Consider the following 22,657-nt stretch of genomic DNA (forward strand, 5'->3'; position numbering starts at 1 on the left):
TATATTCAAAGAGATCCAAGACTACGCTTCTTAGGAATGGGGTATCATTAAGGGATGTTATTAACATTTTTATATTCCTCTGGGTTCATGCAGAGTGTTTGATTACTCCTATACTTGGTTACTTATGTTTCATGCAGAATTCATTGCTTACATTTTTACGACTGTTTACTATGCTAAACACACACACACACACACACACACACACAAACCACTTGAAAATCTAATTTGCTCATTGACTTGTTTACCTAGGTCTCATGGTTTGTGTATAATCATGCTTAGAAGCTTCATACTACATTTCACCGGATGATCCTAACAGTAGGAGAGAGTACATGAACCTGCTGAAAATATTTGAAAATCTGTTTAAATTTTAATGATACCTTTCTATTGCATTTGGCCAGATTATGTTAATGTTGTACAAAGCTTAGCATTTATGCATTTCAGGTTTTCAGAAGGTCACTCAGATTGATATTCCTTTCAAGTGTGGAGGCTTCACGTTTCAGTTCAGTACTGATGGATATTTAGTACAGCTGACGGATCCATTTCAAAGGGTATTGGAGCTTTTATATTGTGTGTTTATTTTGCCCATCATGAATCAAAATATGTGAATGCCTTTCTTTTTCACATGTAACAGAACACTCTGCGCTTGTGGAGCCTTTCTTTTTGGATACTCTTCTTGTAGGACTCTTTCAAGAAAATTCATTGAAAAATCCACATTTTATGTTGCATTTCACGAGTCTGTGATGACTTGATGACACTTTTTAAGTTCTTGATGTCCATGTTAGCTAATTATAAAATGCAATGCACTTTGTTATGAAATGGATGTTTGTTATAATAGTTTTATAATATATACTAGTTTATATATAGTTTTTAGATATTTATTTTCACCTACATATTCACTGCTAAAAGTATGTATCATTGGATAAATGCATACAGCTCATTTGTCCCTAAGTTTTAGTTTGATTATTGGTGTGAGCTGAAATAACATTCAGCCATAAGCTTGTGTAGTATTGTCCTCCAAGCTGGAGACTTATTATGAGTGCTTTCTTCTGTTCAACTCTTTCCTATAACTTTTAAAGCTGTTTGAGATTAAGGTTTGAAAATGTGTATGTTAACTTACCACTAGAAGGTTAAGGTTTGAAAATGTGTATGTTAACTTACCACTAGAAGGTGTAGGTTTGAAAATGTGTATGTTAACTTACCACTAGAAGGTTAAGGTTTGAAAATGTGTATGTTAACTTACCACTAGAAGGTGTAGGTTTGAAAATGTGTGTGTTAACTTACCACTAGAAGGTGTAGGTTTGAAAATGTGTATGTTAACTTACCACTAGAAGGTGTAGGTTTGAAAATGTGTATGTTAACTTACCACTAGAAGGTGTAGGTTTGAAAATGTGTATGTTAACTTACCACTAGAAGGTGTAGGTTTGAAAATGTGTATGTTAACTTACCACTAGAAGGTGTAGGTTTGAAAATGTGTATGTTAACTTACCACTAGAAGATTAAGGTTTGAAAATGTGTATGTTAACTTACCACTAGAAGATTAAGGTTTGAAAATGTGTATGTTAACTTACCACTAGAAGATTAAGGTTTGAAAATGTGTATGTTAACTTACCACTAGAAGGTGTAGGTTTGAAAATGTGTATGTTAACTTACCACTAGAAGGTGTAGGTTTGAAAATGTGTATGTTAACTTACCACTAGAAGGTGTAGGTTTGAAAATGTGTATGTTAACTTACCACTAGAAGATTAAGGTTTGAAAATGTGTATGTTAACTTACCACTAGAAGGTGTAGGTTTGAAAATGTGTATGTTAACTTACCACTAGAAGGTGTAGGTTTGAAAATGTGTATGTTAACTTACCACTAGAAGGTGTAGGTTTGAAAATGTGTATGTTAACTTACCACTAGAAGGTGTAGGTTTGAAAATGTGTATGTTAACTTACCACTAGAAGGTGTAGGTTTGAAAATGTTTATGTTAACTTACTACTAGAAGGTGTGTCACATTTTGGTGAATCATATCTTTAAGGTCAAGGCTAAAAAGTTTACTGTTCCATCACACTTCCCTTTCAATTCTGTAACTTTAAAAATATTGGTGGTTAAGGAATGAAACTTGGTAAACTTACACATCATTGCTAGATTTTGCACTGCATATGAATTTGGGTTCCTCTTCATAGTCAGGGCTCATTAATTTACATTTCCTCAAACTTATCCTTCAACTCTTTAGCTTTAGAGCCATTTCAGATTAAGGAATGAAACTTGATACACTTGTGCAGCATAAATAGAAGGCATGCTGTGTACCATATTGGGGGTCCAAGCTTCAGGGTCAAGACCATGGCATATTTTTATACATATTCCATCGCACTTTCTCTTTTTTGCTGTATAAGTTTTAAGCCATTTGAGATTAGGGCATGACATTTGATATACTTCTACATTGCACATTTTCACTAGAAGGCATGCCACATATTGCATTGGGGGAGGGTCTAACTTCAAGGTCAGGGTCATGGTTAAATATTTTTCATTTCCATCACACCTTTCTTATTGTCATAATCCATGTGCATAATTTGCCTTGTTATCATTTCACCATTAGCTGCCTGCAATCAGATTTCATCATTTCTAATGATTATGCAAGAACTTCCTTAGCCAGTCATTATGAGCCTGGGTAAAAGTTCTTAGTAGATTGACCCAACATAATCTTTTTATGCTGACTGAGTGAGCCAATCAGATTTTCTCTTCCCAACATGGTCACTTATTGACCAATCCAAAGACACGTTCTTGATATATAAGTTTATTTTATTGGCTCATTGATGATGTATTTTTGTTGTTTTTAATCTCTTACACTAAGTACACTAACTACTTCCCCTTACACTAAGTACACTAAGTACTTCCCCTTACACTAAGTACACTAAGTACTTCCCCTTACACTAAGTACACTAACTACTGCCCCTTACACTAAATACACTAAGTACTTCCCCTTACACTAAGTACACTAAGTACTTCCCCTTCCACTAAGTAATTTGTTTTAATTCGGGTAACTTGGGCTTCACCTTACACTAAGTACACTAACTACTTCCCCTTACACTAAGTACACTAAGTACTTGCCCTTACACTAAGTACACTAACTACTTCCCCTTACACTAAATACACTAAGTACTTGCCCTTACACTAAGTACACTAACTACTTCCCCTTATACTAAGTACACTAAGTACTTCCCCTTACACTAAGTACACTAAGTACTTTCCCTTTCACTAAGTGTACACTAACTACTTCCCCTTACACAAAGTACACTAAGTACTTCCCCTTACACTAAGTACACTAAGTACTTCCTCTTCCACTAAGTAATTTGTTTTAATTCGGGTAACTTGGGCTTCACCTTACACTAAGTACACTAAATACGTCCCCTTACACTAAGTACACTAAGTACTTTCCCTTACACTAAGTACACTGACTACTTCCCCTTACACTAAGTAACTTGTTTTAATTCTGGTAACTTGGGCTTCCCCTTACAATAAGTAAACTAAGTACTTCCCCTTACACTAAGTAACTTGTTTTAATTTGGGTAACTTGGGCTTCCCCTTACACTACGTACTTCCCCTTACACTAAGTAACTTTAAAGCCATTTTAAGATTAAGGCATGAAACTTATTTATATCATCACTAGAAGTCATGCTCCACACCACACCGGGGGGGGGGGGTCATATCTTCAAGGTCAAGTTCATAGGTCAACATTGTATGTTTTCCATCACTTCTATAACTAAAGAGCTGGTTGAGGTCAGGGAGTGCAGTTTTTTTATACACATATACCAACATCACTAGGCATGTTGTTGCAATGTTAAGGTCATTGTCATGGCATTATATGCTTAAATTTTATATTTCCTTTGCTTTGTAAAATTTTTGTTATAGCTGTAGTATAACTAGACATTGTCATTAAGGGGTGTGATGCATACCACATTTGTGGTTCTATCTTCAGTATCAAAGTCACATATCAGTAGTTTATGGTTTCAGTCCTTTCTGCTTTCTAAATTAACAGGTATTTAAAACAAATGGATGAAACTTGGTATATTGTCACTATCTCTAATATTCATCTCTTTATCCAAGTAATTAGTATTATCAATACTTTGATGTATTTACTCTTTTTCTGTTCTTGATGAACTCGTGTCATTGTCAGTGTACTGTATCAAACAGTGTGAGTCACTTGGCTTGTTCTAATGGTTCCATTTAAATATACAGTGTCTGTGACTTGTATGTATCACATTTAATTCTTTTGAGTAAAATCAATTTACCGAAAGCAATTCTGATGGGCTTTGGAACTTATAACTTTGAACTATGAAGTTATGGCAATAACATGTACTAGCGATATTGGGAAATGGCAGTTTGCTTGGGGCTATTGGAACATGGTGGTCTGTGGAGGTTGTTGGGACATTTTGTCTGTGGGGGCTGTTGGAACATTGTTGTCTGTGGAGGCAGTTGGGACATGGTCCTTTTGTTGGGTTAGTTGGGACATGGTAGTCAGGAGAGGGGCTGTTGGGACATGGTTGTCTGTGGGGTCTGTTGGTATATAGTATTTTGTGGGATCTGTTGGGACATTGTAGTCTGTGGAGGCTGTTGGGACATGGTACTGTTGGGACATGGTAGTCAGGGGAGGGGCTTTTTGGGAGATATGGTAGTCTGTGGGGCTGAGGGGACATGGTAGTCTTTGGAAAATTTATACAAAATCTTCAGTTACTGTTTGTTTTAAGTAACAATTCTAATTCATTCTAAATGGAGCTTGATCTTTATTTCAAGAAGTTTATTTACAATTTGACTTTGGTAGGTATAAACAACTTTTTTACTTATTACCATTTTTCAGGATTGGGCCTCCAAGAAGAATCCAGTAGGACGTTTTGTGTACCAGACATATGATGAAAATGATTTTGATGCATTCTTTAATGCCACCACACCCTACAGCAAATTCTTCTTCCTGGGAATAGGGAAGCCAAATATGTCCAAAAATGCCAAAGTTGAGAGCAAAATCTGGGAAACAGAACTCAAAGCTTTATATATGAAAAATGGTAAAAATCAATTCCCCATAATTTTAATTTGGTTTCCCAGTGAAAATACATTTCTCCATCATATGAGCTAATTAACCAATTACCGGCCTTCTCTATTTACCTGCCAGTCATATATTGGATATTAAAAATGTCAACTTTGAGCTTTTTGGATGGTAAAGCTTTTGCAGGATGATGTGGATTGTAAGATATCGTTCCAAATTTACCTTGTGTTTGATGATATAGTATTGTATGGGTTGAAAACAATTTTGTTTTTATATGCCTGCCAAATTTTGGAGTGTATAATGATATTGATGTGTCTGTTCATCTGTTATTGTTTTGTTTCCACACAGTAGTATTGGTTTTAAACCATCTGTGTGACTGGCTTGCATTTTGGGTCCTATGTCATGGCATGGTGACTAAAGACAACAAACGATTTTCCACACAAAAGTGTTAATTCTGCATCACACCTGGACCAGACTTTGTGGATGACTTGAACTTGGGTGAGTAAAGAAGGCTGTTGATTTTAGGTTCAAAAGGTCAAAGATCATAGTCATCTGACTGACAGAAAAATGGTTTATATAATAACTTCATTTCTACATCACAGATCTGGACCAAACATTGTGGATGACTTGTACTAAAGGGAAGAAACCTGTTGATTTTGGAGGGGAAAAAAATCAGAGTCACTGTGACTGAAAATGAAAAGGTACATTTGTAAAAACTTAAGTCATTGACATGTACCTTCACTAATTTTTGTGGTTAACTTGCACTTTGGATAAGAAGAAACCTATTAATTCTACATCAAAGGTCAAGGTTGATGACTGGGAGAATAAAGAATGTTTTTTTGTCCATTAACTTTGTTTTAGACCATGTCTCAAGGCCAAAGTCTATGGAGTGTTTGCATGTAAGGCAATGAAGAAGCCTATTTTTTTTTGGTGTCATAAGGTCAAAGGTCATTGTGACTCAAAAACAAATATTGGTTTTACAACTTTTGTTCTAGTGTAAGTTTCTTGATTGGCACTTAGGGTAAGAAAGAAACCTTTAGATTTTTAGTCTGAAGGCAATGTTCAAGGTCAAGGTCTGATGACAGAAATGGATTATGTACATTAAGTTTAGTTCAAGATCATGTACCTTGCCCAGAGTTCCAGCTCACTGGTCAGCAATCTCCAGATTTAGTCATGCTCAGCTATTGCATACAGAAATGTTAAACATGGGTTAGGCGCATTAATATACTCTTGTAGCTATATAGTGTAATGAAAATTTGAGCTACTATAACTGCAATTCATCAACTTTATTTAATCTTTTGGATCTGTTAAAGAATATTCTTTTTTTATTTTTTATTTTTTATTTGTTGCTATTTTAAAGATGCTTAATTGATACCAGTTGCTTGCAAGCAAGTGGTAATGGTTTGAACTACAGTGTATACTCACTTGTAAGTCAAATCCAACTGCAATCAACATAGACCTTGATCTGCTGTCACATAATGTATCTGCTAGTCAAGGTTTATGTTCTTTGTTCTACTGAATACAACTAACAAGCTGCACAGACCCAGATCTACCAGTGCATAATTTCATGGCAGATCTGGGTCTGTGCAGTTTGCAGTTGGACCAGATTCAAATGTGAGAATCATAATCGTAGATTATTATGGTATTCTGAAGCAGAAGTACTACATGGTCTGTATCTTGTTTTTATTTTGTATGCAAATAAATAAAGTATGAGTTACCAAATCTTCAGACAAAAAGCTGGAAAAAACTTACTATTACAACTATCCTAGGATAGAAAATTACAAGACAAAATTCAGTATTGATTGTAACTAATTGATGATATATTGTTATGGGCTGTTAACAAAAAAGAGTGAAAAGCAACAAGCTTTGTAAAATTAAACAGATAATTTATTTCCCTAGAATACAAAGTAAAAATGTAATAAAAAGGAACTTACTGTATTATGAATCAGATCCCAAATAATTCTAAAATTACAGACTCGAGTCCTAATAATTTAAAGTCCTAAATAAAATTTAGTAAAAGTACAAATTAAATCTAAAACTGCAGGTAATGATGTGTCTGTGATAGCTTATAGTGTGTTGATCTGCCAACAGTTTTTGTTGATTCACAGTAATATAATTCCATGTTTGAATTCACTTTAATTTCCAATGAATGTCTCTGTCCAAGAATTTTATCAGAGCACTTTTGTATTTCCAGAGAAATAAATCACTTGAACTTATTAATTTGAAGAAAATAGATTCCAGTCTGAAAGAATACTGGACACCACATATAATACAACTTGATTGTGCTTAAAACAAGAATGAAAAGTCCTCTCAGTTAGAAAATTATATAGTTCTCCCCTTGACTATTGGTTACAATTAGTATTTATGTTAATAAAACTATTAATTAATGGAAAATAACCTTCTAGAATGATCCTGATGTTTACAAAATAAACATATTAGTTATTATTAGAAACCAGAACCTGGACTATGTCAAATATACCAAGAAAATTCCAAAACCTAAACCTAGACCCAAATAAACATATTTACTTCTATTAATAATAATTCTGATTTTAAACCCATACACCTAGAGAATAATTTAGCTATGTATTAGTAGTTTAGAGAATAAAATTAAAGAGTCCTTTCAGGTCAGGCAGAAATTAACTCAATTTTGACAAGGTCAAGTGCAACATACAGTATTACTTAACAATAGCATGTAAATAAAAAACCTAAACAAAAACAGTTTAGGATTTCTTTTCTTAAATAAAAGTTTATATTTATATCCAACCCACCATGACTCCTAGTAATTGAGAAAACTGCTAGAATCTTCATAACATATTTGGATCATCATCTGTTATCACTAACACTTAAAAGCTGATTGTTATTAAGTTTATTTACTTTGTTGTGAAATAATAATAATAATAATTGTTTCTGTATACAATAGATTGTGAGGTAATTTCATTAATATAGTAGAAATGTGTGGCCCATAATGACCTAATAAATTCATGGATTGGCCCCACCTTCAAAAATTATTTACTACCCTTTCCTTAAAACATTATTGATATTGCCAAGAACATGAACATTGATATCATTATGGCAGTACAATACAATGTATCATATTGTCATTTCCATATTGAATAGACATGATACAACAAGTGAAATAAATATAATTTTATTTTACATCTTTAAATAGATCAAGTTGTTTGAGGTGCAGATTGATTTCCGTTATGCATTGTTATAGCAGAACTATAGCAGGGCTAGTTTTTCCATTGCAGACTGATATACTTTATATAATTGCTATAGAAGACCTAGTTTTTACATTGCAGACTGATAGACCTAATATAATTATAGTAGAGCTACCTTTGACTCTGCATACTTATCTACTTTAAGCATTGCTATAGCAGGGTTAGTTTTGATATTAGTAATTAATTTTCATGACAAAGTTAAGTTTATCTTAATATTGAAACTGGAACATTGTGACAATGTATACATAATGATCCATTTTATTGTTATCAATATTGTGACACTCAGGGTAAATAGCACATAGTGATAATGTATACATAATGATCCATTATATAGTTATCAATATTGTGACACTCAGGGTAAATAGCACACAGTGACAATGTATACATAATGATCCATTTTATAGTTATCAACATTGTGACACTCGGGGTAAATAGCACAGTGTGACAATGTATACATAATGATCCATTTTATAGTTATCAATATTGTGACACTCAGGGTAAATAGCACATTGTGACAATGTATACATAATGATCCATTTTATAGTTATCAACATTGTGACACTCAGGGTAAATAGCACAGCGTGACAATGTATACATAATGATTCATTTTATAGTTATCAATATTGTGACACTCAGGGTAAATAGCACATTGTGACAATGTATACATAATGATCCATTTTATAGTTATCAACATTGTGACACTCAGGGTAAATAGCACAGTGCGACAATGTATACATAATGATCCATTTTATAGTTATCAATATTGTGACACTCAGGGTAAATAGCACATTGTGACAATGTATACATAATGATCCATTATATAGTTATCAATATTGTGACACTCAGGGTAAATAGCACATTGTGACAATGTATACATAATGATCCATTTTATAGTTATCAGTATTGTGACACTCAGGGTAAATAGCACATTGTGATAAAGCATGTATGATGATGCGTGTTATTTTTGTTATGTATATTTTTAAATTCTAGATAATACACACCTATAATCTCCAATGTCAGTAAGCTAGATTGGAGATTATAGGTGTGTATTATCTTGATATTATTTTAATTTGATGAAAAATTTCATTCTCCAAAGGTGGTTGTGTTGTGCTTGCCATGCTGCAGGTAAAAGATCCCCAGGCACAGAGTTATTATGGAGCTCCTCAAGAGGTCTGGTTGAATTACACTATTGGAGATGACCAGAAGTTGCCAGGTAGTTTTGTTTCAGTCAGATTTACCTCCCCTGGACATTGTATTTCCATCTTTTCAGTCGACCTTACCTCCCTGGGATATTGTATTTCCATCTTTTCAGTCAGATTTACCTCTCCTGGATATCGTATTTCCATCTTTTCAGTCAGATTTACCTCCCCTGGACATTGTATTTCCATCATTTCAGTCGGATTTACCTCCCCATAACATTGTATTTCCATCTTTTCAGTCGACCTTACCTCCCCATAACATTGTATTTCCATCTTTTCAGTCGACCTTACCTCCCCATAACATTGTATTTCCATCTTTTCAGTCAACCTTACCTCCCTGGAATATTGTATTTCCATCTTTTCAGTCAGATTTACCTCTCCTGGATATCGTATTTCCATCTTTTCAGTCAGATTTACCTCCCCTGGACATTGTATTTCCATCTTTTCAGTCGGATTTACCTCCCCTGGACATTGTATTTCCATCATTTCAGTTAGATTTACCTCCCCATAACATTGTATTTCCATCTTTTCAGTCGACCTTACCTCCCCATAACATTGTATTTCCATCTTTTCAGTCGACCTTACCTCCCTATAACATTGTATTTCCATCTTTTCAGTCGACCTTACCTCCCCATAACATTGTATTTCCATCTTTTCAGTCGACCTTACCTCCCCTGGACATTGTATTTCCATCTTTTCAGTCAACCTTCCTAATACTACAGCTCGCAACCTTATGAATATTATATCAATATAGTATATCTTTCATGTATGTAATTAGTAATATAAATACAAAATTGAAGATAACTTTTCACTGGCTACATAAAATCCATTAGGTTTTCATGGAATGTAACTCTCCATATAGATTTTATATGGGAAGAAGACCAGAATGATCGTGAACTGGGATTTCAATGGCAGTCAGTATGAAAGGTTAGCTGTCATGAAAACTATTTATATTGAATAGACGTTTTAAATGTGATACCCTGAAAAAGAAAACTGGAGATAAACAAATGGATTTATTTCTTAGTTGATGGATCACTGACCCTGCCAACAAACACATGGTTGCTGCTAATATGGACTAAAATTTGATGAGTGGTGGGTGTATTTAAAAAGTGTCTTTGAACCCCTGCCATGTCTTTAGTTGTTAAATTACCCTTAACTTTTCTTCTCGAGCAACAATAGTGGGTCTGTTAATTAAATTAATATTAAAATTGTTGTTGTTGTTGTTGTTCTAGGGTTTAACGAAATTTTTCAGCACAAGATAGGCTATACATGGCGGCCAGTATAACTGCTGGAGGAAGAACCCTGGAAAACACAGGGAAGAACCACCAACCCATGAGAAGCTACTGGCAGGCTTTACCACGTACCTACTATTAAAATTGTATGTAATTGTCTCTCTTCATGCCATATAGAACAAAAATTGAATAATATTTAAAATATAGAATATGGGTCATATGTTGTTGTAAAAGCGTTAACCTTGACCATGGTGCATACTCAGCCAGTGTAAACTTTGACCAGGGTGCATACCCAGCCAGTGTGAACCTTGACCAGGGTGCATACCCAGCCAGTGTGAACCATGACTAGGGTGCATACCCAGCCAGTGTGAACCTTGACCAGGGTGCGTACCCAGCCAGTGTGTACTTTGACCAGGGTGTATACCCAGCCAGTGTGAACCTTGACCAGGGTGCATACCCAGCCAGTGTGAACCTTGACCAGGGTGCATACCCAGCCAGTGTGAACCTTGACTAGGGTGCATACCCAGCCAGTGTGAACCATGACCAGGGTGCATACCCAGCCAGTGTGAACCTTGACCCGGGTGCATACCCAGCCAGTGTGAACCTTGACTAGGGTGCATACCCAGCCAGTGTGAACCTTGACCAGGGTGCATACCCAGCCAGTGTGAACCTTGACCTGGGTGCATACCCAGCCAGTGTGAACCTTGACCAGGGTGCATACCCAGCCAGTGTCCACTGATAGAGAAACACATTCTTGTTGTATGCAGTCATCCTGTAAGGCAGAAGTTTTTTGGACAACTTAGTTGTGTATACTGGACAGCATGACCCAACACCACTGTGGATTTGTCTTCCTTGCAGCTCAGCACAGGTGCTATAGATTGTATACATATTTGTTAAGCCTAGCATTTTTGACAGTTAACTATCCAGTGGACATAAGCCCATTTTCCACTAGGTGTCATTTCATAATAAGTTTGTTTAGCATTGAGCTCATAACCATAAAATCTTGAGTTGGCTTGAAAAGAAAACATCTGAAATGATGGGCACCCAGTTGGCAAGCATAATGGGGGCTTGAAATATTTTGTAAACTGAAAGGTTCAGAAGTGACTAGATACACCACCCAGTCACAGGTGTATGTTCTGAAATGCATGTAAAGAGTACTGACCCAGTATATTAAGGCCATACGTTTATAACGGACACTTGTGTTACATTGTATTCTCTGACTATCCATTATATACAGGTTTTATTGTGCCTGTAAAGTTTGCTTAAATTCTCAGTAAAGATAAGTTGCCATTGCTAAGGCTAGGAAGATAGGCAGCCATAGAATCTTTCAAATCAAACTCATGTAAGGGTTTATCTTTCCAATGCCGTTAGTAAAATCTGGTTGAAATCAATGTATTCTATGTACATTATATTGGTGAGCAGTCAAAGTCAGTTGATCCAATTGTGGACAACTGAAAAAAAATCTTGAGCAATTGAGGCTCATTGTCATTGGTATGAAGCAGTGAGCTAAATTTGGTTGAAGTCAAAGAATATTCAATACAGTTATACATGCATTGTGGAAATTGAGTTAGATAGGCAGGTAATAAGGGGCCTTAACACCTCTAAGTAATCAGAGGCCCTAACACCTCCAAGTAATCAGAGGCCTTAACACCTCTAAGTAATTATCAGGGGCCTTAACACCTCTAAGTAATCAGGGGGCCTTAACACCTCTAAGTAATCAGGGGCCTTAACACTTCTAAGTAATCAGAGGCCTTAACATCTCTAAGTAATCAGGGGCCTTAACACCTCTAAGTAATCATAGGCCTTAACACCTCTAAATAAAATGGCTCAGGATGCTGAACGTTAAACGTCTTTAACACCTCATCAGTTTAAAGCTGAGATCAAATTTGTTTAAAATCTCGATGATTTCCAGTAAAGCTATTTTGCAGAAAACAATTTGGATAAACAGAACAGATCTGATTACTATACAGCTGTTCTGACTTTGTAGAATATTTTAAAATCTTCATAGTGGGGTATGTAGTTAGTACAAAAGTGTTTGATATGGTACTTGAATATGCCTTAACCTGATTACCCAGGGGCCCCGAGTGGCCGAGTGGTCTAAAGCGCTCACCATTCCGGATCACTGCCATCTCACCTCTGTCTGCGTGGGTTCGAGTCCAAGGCTTGGCTAGCATGGGTACATGGGAAAGCCTGCCAGTAGCTTCCCGTGGGTCAGTGGTTCTTCCCTGGGTTTTCCAGGGTTCTTCCTCCACCAGTTATACTGGCCGCCATGTATAGCCTATCTTATGCTGAGAAATGGCGTTAAACCCTACAAAACAACAACAACAACAACCTGATCACCTTTCTGTATTCATATACTATATCACCCTCACGCATTCCACCTGTGAATGCAGTTTTGTATATGTATCTTTCCTATTCCTTTTCAGAGATAAATATTGAAGTCCAGTGGTTTAAAAAAGCACCAACACGGCTGCCAGAAGCACTGTTCTTTGAGTTTTCACCTTTGGGTAAACCAGGCTACAGATGGCAACTACGAAAGACAGGATCCATTATTGATCCACTGAATGTTGTACAAAATGGCAGTCAGAGACTGCATGGTAAAAAGTCATATCTCACATATGCGCACAAATACACTCTTTCATGACTGGTACTACTTTTTACTTCCTATCTCCTCAGATACTTTACAGCATTTCATTTTGTCTTTTGAGTATAAGTCATAAAAATAGTCCATTCATTCATTTTTATCAGCATCAAATTTTGGGGTTTGGGGAAGAAAAACATTTCTCTTTGTACTTAAATTCATGGCTTCGGGAAAGGGTCCTGTTGCATCCAAAGAAGAATCATTGTTCACCAGGTCTTTAAATTCATGATTTGTGCTAACCACCAAAGCCATGAAAATTGATACCCCATGAAAAATTGCTTTCTGATGAAAAATAATGAATTCACTGAACTGGATTTCATTCTGATGCCAGAGAAGCACCATTGACCATCTAGTCAGACATTGACCATCTAGTCAGACATTGACCATCTAGTCAGACTCAAACATTTATTAGAAAAGCTTTCTTAAAGAAGTACAAAGAGTAGCCATTATTTTTAATTGGAATAAGCTTTTGACACCATGTGGAAGTATCATTCTAAATGACCTATTCAACCTAGGTACAAGGGTCCACCTATCTATCATCATATGCTGGATTGCGATAGGTAAAACTCACCTTTTATTAAAATAATGGATGTACTTCAGGGCAGCATACTGTCAACTATTCTTTACAACTGTATCTGTTGGGATACTGTGATTTGACTAGGAATAAATCCCCAGTCTGGAGAAGTTAGATATTATCTCTTTTCAGAAATTCCTTTATCTTGGGGTTGAATTGTTTCATCTGTCAAAAAAATAATCTGTATTCCACCAGACAGAATCTAATTAATACTTGCATTCTTTGCAAAACTGAACAGGAAGACATTGTTGTCTGCTCATCTCTGTGCTTTTCTCCTGAGAACTCTGAAGGAATTAGTGGAATTAATTCCACATGCAATGCTTCACATGTGACTCCACCAATTCTTGCTTCAAGCAAACTGGAGACCTCACTAGGACCACCTGTCTGCTTACATACTGTTACAATCCAAGTTCCATCACCATCTGAGTTCTGATTCACACTCTGCAACATCACTTCTTCCTTTTCACTGACATCGCAAATTCTGGCTGTTTGGGCTCACATATACAGTTCATTATGGAGAAACAAGTTCCAAAGTTTGTAGTTAACATAAAATTCCTGAATTGGTATTCAGAGGATTGCCGAAGGATGAGCATAAATTTAACTATTACTTTCAATGAAATTTTAGCATCAATAGTTTACTAATAAAAACAATGTTTTAAAAAAATTTAGTTTTGGTGTCAGTTGTCGTTTCATGAATAAAATGTCCCAAGTTTTTTAAAAAAGAAAATTTTGTTTTGTTGTGAATCACCTATAACACTCAGGTATTGCTTCAATTAGCAAAAAGCAGTGACATAAAATACAGAATGTTGTTGGAGGTACACGAGTTGAGTCTCAAAACCTGATGGGGTAATGTTTTTAACAACCTTTCAAAGAATGGATATCTTGAAAATGCAGGTAAATTATTCTGAAAAGGGAACAACTTCATTAGGGCTGTTCAGTTTAAACATACATGGTACCCAGGGAAGGCAGTTAAAAAAAAAATATATGCCAGGGTACTTTGATGTGACAGAGTTCGTATTAAAATGATAAGAAATTATAAATTGCAGCTGTGGGTGAACACCCCACTTGAAAAGTGCCTTCCCTGTTATTCTTAACACTAATATAAAATGAGTATCAAATCAGTCACCTACCTCACCATTTCCTCATTGTCAGTGTCTAGCTTGGATGGCATTCCCTTCTTAAATTTTCAGAGGTCCCTCATTAATTCTTGCCCTCACTCGTACTGTTGTCTGTGTATTTTTGGACCCCATATTGTGCAAGTTATTGAGGGAGAGGTGTTGTAATACTTAGCACAGCATGTGGAATGAAAACTCCACATACAAGAATGTCAAGCCCATTAATGTAGAATGGCATCCATCATGTAGAACAAATTCTATCGATTAGATGTCTTGTACCATTCATGTATGGACACACGTACCAGACTTGTGTATACTTTCTGAATCTCCATCATCTCCACTAAAGTGCAAACTTTTATCAGTGTCCACTGATGATGGAACACATTCTCTTTGAATATTGGCTTTCATCTTGTGATAAGGAAGTTTTTTATGTGAACTCAGTTAAGAAGCTTAATAAGAAAATCTTTGATTTGTGGGGAGGGGAACGCAGTTTTCATAGCAAATTTTGAACCTTTGTCTTTAGGATTTTATCTTTTTATTTTTTAACTTTTACAGCATTTTAACAGCTTTACCGTTCATCTCTTTGCATTTTTATTTGGAAGATTCATCATCCTAAAGTTTTTTTTGTTTTGCATTTCTTCTTTACATTTTAGTTGGCACCATAATGCCAACATTGTGCTGATGTGTCATTATACATACATACATACATACATAAAATTTATTGTGATGGTGCTTATTTTTCTCTCATGTATCTATTTTATTGAACATTACCCCAAAGCAGTAGTTATACACAATCTTTAATAATAAGTTTTTTATGTATTCTAGGAGAAATGAGGAAAATTTTCCTAAAGATTTGACTATGCATGTTCATATTACTGTTGGCTCTTGGTATTTCAGCAATAGACGAAAGTTTGTACTACACAGACAACGCTATGGCTGGCCTTGAGATCCTATCTAATGATGCACCTCTAGTGAACCTGTTGACTCCAAGCCTGTATGTCTCCACCATTCCCCTTCCTCTGGCTCCAATCAGTAACATTACAGGAATTGCGTTTAATTTATATAATAATGTATGGGAGACAAATTGGATTTTCTGGTATCCATATGACAATATGGATATAGGGCAAAAGTTTAGGTTTGGTTTAAATTTTTCATAGAGAAACTGGAGACCAGGATATTAATTGGTCTCTTGGTTTAACATAGTGCCGATAATTGATTGCATTATAGTCTGTAAACTTTATTATCAATTATAATGTACATCAAAACTAAGGGGACCTAACCTATGACATGGTCTTTTTCTTTTTTGAATCCTTGAAAAGGTTTTATAGTGGGAGATAACTCTTTGTTACGTGGAAACAAAACTACAAACATCAGCATCATTCATACAACCTTGACAAATCCTTAAATTTTAAGGGTTGCCTTGAAAACACTTACTTGGTATTTCCTTGAAATGTCATTGAATTTACTGGAAAACACTGAATAATGAAAAATTAGTGAAGTCTCAGGATGTTGTCCAAAACATTCCATATCTATTCAATAAAAGTTCATATATTTAATGGCATATATTTACTATATATTATCACAGTCGGTACACATTGCCTATAGTGTGTGCAGTTTCATATTTTTTGTATTATAACATGTGAACATAACATTTTATGTGATTCTGATTGGTCAAATAAGCCCATGAAATTATTGTGCAGTGTTCTTCATACTGATTGGCTGTGATAATGGGAAAACTTTATTGACCTTGTCTTCTGGAATGCTTTGTTTGCAATGAAAATTTTCGGCGCCATTTTTTTAAATTCGATTCACAAAAGGAATTGGGGAAAAAAATGGTCTTGTTTGTCTGATTGTGGCCAATTTACCACCACAGGGGCATGTTATATCATGTATAACATAACATGAAAAATGGATAAAACCCCAAGACAAGAACAACAACAAGAAGTAAAACTAAGGGTATTGCTCAGGTCATAGCAAATGTTTATGTTGGGGTTGGAGGGGATAGTAAATCTGAAGCATGGAATTTACCCTATATACAAGAGTGGTTTAAATGTTAGCTTACAATAGTAAATAAACTCACCTCTGTTCACAGAAGAATGTGGACATGATCTCCAAACTGACAAAAGTTTATCCAACTATTGCAATTTATGTGGTAAATATGTGATGCAATTTTGATTCGAATTGAAATTTGTTTACATATTCTGTGGACTGATGTTCCAAGTCAAATACCACAAAAATCCGGTCACAGATACATTACAGTAAATATGGGAATTTCTGCATCCAGGAAGCTTTCTTTCAAATGAATATTACAACAATGTAATGTTTAGTCGTAAAAGTGACAGGTTATGTAAACATGGACCGTCTACTGCATTCTAACTGGTACTGCATTAAACAATGTGACATCACAAGCATTGGGCATTTTGTTGGAAAACGATTTTATCTGTGTAAAATGTTCTGTTTATTTGGAAGGATGCTTGTTCTCCGACTTAAAGATTGTAAGAAAAGAATAATCTACTTTTAAATGTTAATACTAGTTCAGCTTTGTTTGGGACTATTATTTATAAACAACAAATGAAATGTGCAATGTCTGTATGAACTAAATTATTTATTCTTCTATCTAAATAATACCCACTGAAATAAAAAGTGGTAAAAAGAACCTCAAATGGGTAATGGTTTAATATTAAATTTATGAAACTCACTGAATAATGTCCAGCTTTTGGAAGCCAAGTTTTGCAAAAGCTGGAAATTTTTCAACTCGTTTCATAAATTCATTATTAGATCATTATCCATTTGAGATTCTCTATTACTCAATTAAAAGTTGAGGCAAACTGCAAACTACAAAGATCATGATATGCTGTATCATAATGTACCTGCAGATCAGTGTCTTTGTTGTTTGTTCTACTGATTACTCCTAATGAATTGCACAGATCCAGATCTGCGGTTGCACTTTGCAATGGCAGATCTGGGTCAGTGCAGTTTGCAGTTTGTCCTGTCTTATAGGTGAGTATATATGGTAATTCCATGTCATGACAATGATGCAGGTGTTTAAAATAGGTTTTTTCTTACTGTAAAGTTTTAATATCAAGCATTGTCTCAGTACAGTATGTATTTATGTTTTATTGATATATTTATGTGCATATTTTTTCCAGAGTTTGTCATATTGCATTTACAGTCAACATTGACTCAAAATCATGGATATCGGATCAACTGTCTATAATCAAATATACACTGCATAGACTCAGATATGCTGTTGCATAATGCACTAGCAGATATGGGTCGATGTCATTTATTAGGAGTAATCAGTGGAATAAATGACATTGATCCTTACCTGTCTGTCTGTGAATAATGCAGATCAGTGTCTTTGTTGTCTTGCAGTTGGACCCGACTTATAAGCAAGTAAATATGGTTAAATGAGTCTTTTGGATTTGTTGAGTTAGGGAAAGGATATGGTTCATTTTGCACCTTGTATAGTGATTGTTTTATTCTTGTAAAGGACTGTCTACAAACACGATATGAAAGTTTTTATGAAGCTTATTATCCAATTTTATGGTTATTTCTTTTTATTTAGCATTTTGTTAGATGGATGCATACATGTGAGAGTTGATATCAGTTTGATAGTCCTGTGTGTGATATCCATTATTCATCAACAATCACTATTTCAACTTTTTCTGATAAATTATAAGCAGGCTTGGCACAGAGAATCCTGGCACTTGATATTTGTACAGTTATGTTATTCCACCATCAAACATGGCCACCCATACTAAAAAATTTTTTAATTTCTTCTCCAGAACAGATGAATTGAATTTTATATTTGACAAAAAGTATTCTGGCATGAAGATCTTTTATGTTTGTACAATGATGCCAATCAACCATCAAGTATATAGCTGCGGTTACAAAAAGAAAATAAACAAATCTATCCACTGTATTAAGCAAATGCCACTTTCAACTGAGCTTGGCATAAAGGCGTGTAAACTTTGTACAAATTATGCCTAGTCACCAGTACTGAATCTAGAAAAACTTTAAATATGAAAACCTTTAAATATGAAAACCTTTAAATATAGAAAACCTTTAAATATGAAAACCTTTAAATGTGATCAAATTTGGCATTAAGACCTTTTAGATTTTTGCACAAAAAATATTGATCTACTATCAGATACTAACAAAATAAACATTTAATCACTTTTCCCAAATTGTGGAATATAAAAATATAAAGCAGGTGGCATGAAGGTTTTTATAAATGATTAGAGCTGGACATCATTAGCCATGTTTTATTAGAATACATATTCTGATAATATGTAATATATGGGTGCCCTTAGTGGTCTACAGCACTTGCCTTTATCGATTGCTGTCCATGTGGGTTTGAGTCTTGGGCTCAGCCATTGTGGGTATGTGAGAAAGCTTCCAGTAGTCTCATGGGTCAGTGGTTCTTACCTGGGTTCTTCATCCAGCAGTTATACTGGCTGCAATGTAAAGCCTACCTTGCACGAGAAATGTTGTTTAGATTTGTGGTTTAGATTCTTTTAATATAGCTTTAACAATTTTCCAGTCATATCACTACGATGTCTGCAGTGTGGCAGTTTAAAGTGATTTCTAGCACTGGGGCATCATGCTACAGACATGTAGCATCATGTCCCACCCAGTCACATTATCCTGACACCAGGCTGACCAGCCCTAACACTAACCTCTTAATGCTGAGCACCTAGCGAGGCAGCTGTTAGTACCATTTTTAGAAGTCTTTGGTATGACTGCAGGGGTACAAACCCACAACTTCCTGCATCCAGGGCGGACACTCTAACCACTAGGCCACCGAAGCGGTCGGGAAATTGTGTTAAAACCGGAACAAGAAGATACAGTATGTAACATGATAGTATTACATACATAAACTGATAATTACAAGCCAGTTCAAATTTTTAAAACAAGCATTACTTGTTATCATTGCATAAATCCAAGCTGAATGTTAACTAAAATTGATCACACGAGACAACAGAATATGGTATGCACTTTCATGGGAGGTAGATTCAGAGTGAATCTGTAATATTGTGCAAGTGTGCAAATGCAGAAAATACAAATGTGGCATAGACAAAAATTTATTTTAGAAAGTGAAGCAGTTTATTTGGTAGATAATACATGAAGACAGTTTGTTTGCATTTAGTAAGTGTTGTTTATGTCATTAAAAGGGATAGAATATAAGATAATGTTAATTTACATGTATTTTTCATTATTCTATTGTGCTGTTTTGAAATTTTGAGCTGTTATTACCATAGTAAAATATTGCAGTGATATTGAATAAAAACTGAAACCAGGTACCATCAAATATAGCCATCATTACTTCTCCAAAACCATATAATCAGATTTGACAGATAAAATATATACAATGATGCCAGTCATGGCCACCATTACTAAAATATATTTTTTTCATCAAAACCACTGAATAGAATTTGACCCGTTTGGACAGAAAGCATCCTGGTATGTAAATCTTGAAATCTTGTGCACTAAATGATGCCATTCAAAAGTGGCTGATGTTGCTTAAAAAATTTAAAAAAAACCTTTAAGAACTTCTAATAACCACTTAACAAATTAGTGTCCAAGCCAAAATGCCTTTTTGAGTTGTACAAAAGATGACATTCCACCATTAAATATGACTGCCACTTCTAAAAGTAGGAAAACATCAACACAGCTTTATCAAATTACATGCTGAACAGAAATTGATCTTTGATACAAAGCATCCTGGTGTCAATATAAGATGAACAAAGGTACAAAATCTACCTGGAGATATTAGTTGTCATATCATGTGGAATAAAGAACACTTGAAGTAGTTATACAGAAACCATCCAAATAACTGCTCTTGCATTTGGCTTTGATGCATATGTTATACATTTCGTTATATATACCCATAACCTTGGCATTGTTTTTATAAGAGCAAATAAGAATGTGTAGTTTTTGTTATCTCACCTGTCCTTGGGCCATGTGAGATTTTTTTATGGTCCTGTATTATTTTCTTTCTATCTGCTGAAAAAAGATATTAAAGATATTCTTAAATTCTTAAGTAGTTTTTTTGTTTTCACTTTGTGACCACTAATAATGTACTTGCAGAGTATATAGGACTCCTCGTGTCTATCCATCCATCTGGCAAATAGTAGCTTAGGAGAGCTTATGGGATGGTCTGTTTTCCATCATCTTTGTGTCGATTAATTAGCACAATTTTGTTTTCGCTTATCCTCCTTAAGTACTTGCAGAATTGATCAGTGGTGGCCTTCTTGTATCATTTCTTTCAAAAGGATAGTTTTATCAACATGGGGTTTTCTGTTACTATTCCTAAGCTGATGGTTGTACCAAAATTTTAAAAACTCCACCATTTTGGGGGGTAATACATATGCAATGTTTGTTTAGTATTGAAAAATATTTCTTCTGAGATACCACATGAATGAGGGCCCAACATTTCATACTTCTCAGTCAATGACCTTTGTATTATATTCCTAAAAACAAGCATATTAACCATTCTGTTATGTTACAGGAATAACATAATTGAAACAAAAAATTATTTCAGCATTCCATTGAATATTTTACTTGTCTTCATTTGATGAACACCACAGGGTAATACATGCTACTTTACTGCTTGGGGTGATTGTCATTCAGCAGGGAACAAAAGAGAGTTAAAAAAAGATGGATGCCATGTAGCCAAAGAAATGCAACAAAAAATATAAGAAAAATAATGATGCAATTGAGCAATGAAAAATAAAGATACCGTGATGAAAAGATGAACTTGAATAATTCCATCTGAGGTTAATGTCATCTTTGTTGCAAGTTTGAAACTTCAGTGTGCATCTTGCTTGTTGTCAGTGTATTGCCATCCATTAGTCTTGGATAATCTTGTGTCATTAAATTCTTAAGACAGGATAAATTGATGCTTTCCTGAGTGAATAAAGTGCACTGTTTATTTGAAAAAGAAATTGACAAAGGTCAGTTTCTTTTTTCTATCTCTCTTGTACAGCATCAACCAGTGACCACTGTCTCCATTTTCAGTAATTGTATACTTTATTTTTTTCCGTCCATTTTAAATCTTTGGAAAGTGTTCTGATTTTCTTTAATTTAGATGTTATTTTTCTTTGTATGAGAGCTAGATCTACTGTAAGCAGTGAATAATTTTACAGAACTATTGACCAGTAGCAACATTAAACAAATGGGACTGTTTATAAATTATATAATAATATTCATAGATTAAAATGATGATATATCCATTATGGCTGCTGCAATGGCCATCTGATTTGTACGCGAGTGCTTGTTCTGAATGGATGGTTTCACTGACATAAGGTTTTCACTAAACTACTTATACAGCAATCTACAGGTAATTCTGAATGAAGATGGTTCCCATCTGACCTCCACCATGGCATCACAGTGGCCATCTTGAAAATCTCCATCTGACCTCCAACATGGCATCACAGTGGCCATCTTGAAAATCTCCATCTGACCTCCACCATGGCATCACAGTGGCCATCTTGAAAATCTCCATCTGACCTCCACCATGGCATCACAGTGGCCATCTTGAAAATCTCCATCTGACCTCCACCATGGCATCACAGTGGCCATCTTGAAAATCTCCATCTGACCTCCAACATGGCATCACAGTGGCCATTTTGAAAATCTCCATCTGA

The 22,657-nt window shown here is 35.1% G+C and overlaps 1 protein-coding gene across 1 annotated transcript in view; it reads left to right on the forward strand.

The window, feature by feature from the left end:
* Nucleotides 1-21,051, forward strand: part of LOC149779946 (uncharacterized) — a 56,573-nt gene extending 35,522 nt beyond the window's left edge. Inside the window, exons 10-14 of the mRNA XM_089936643.1 lie at nucleotides 442-548; nucleotides 4,841-5,042; nucleotides 9,341-9,457; nucleotides 13,102-13,272; nucleotides 15,903-21,051. Coding sequence (XP_089792769.1) covers nucleotides 442-548; nucleotides 4,841-5,042; nucleotides 9,341-9,457; nucleotides 13,102-13,272; nucleotides 15,903-16,162 — 857 coding nt within the window. The 3' untranslated portion in view covers nucleotides 16,163-21,051. The remainder of the gene's footprint in view (nucleotides 1-441; nucleotides 549-4,840; nucleotides 5,043-9,340; nucleotides 9,458-13,101; nucleotides 13,273-15,902) is intronic.
* Nucleotides 21,052-22,657: the final 1,606 nt, after the last annotated feature.

This window comes from Sinohyriopsis cumingii, chromosome 16 (assembly GCF_028554795.1).
Source record: "Sinohyriopsis cumingii isolate HCF-2022 chromosome 16, ASM2855479v2, whole genome shotgun sequence".
NCBI lineage: Eukaryota > Metazoa > Mollusca > Bivalvia > Unionida > Unionidae > Sinohyriopsis > Sinohyriopsis cumingii.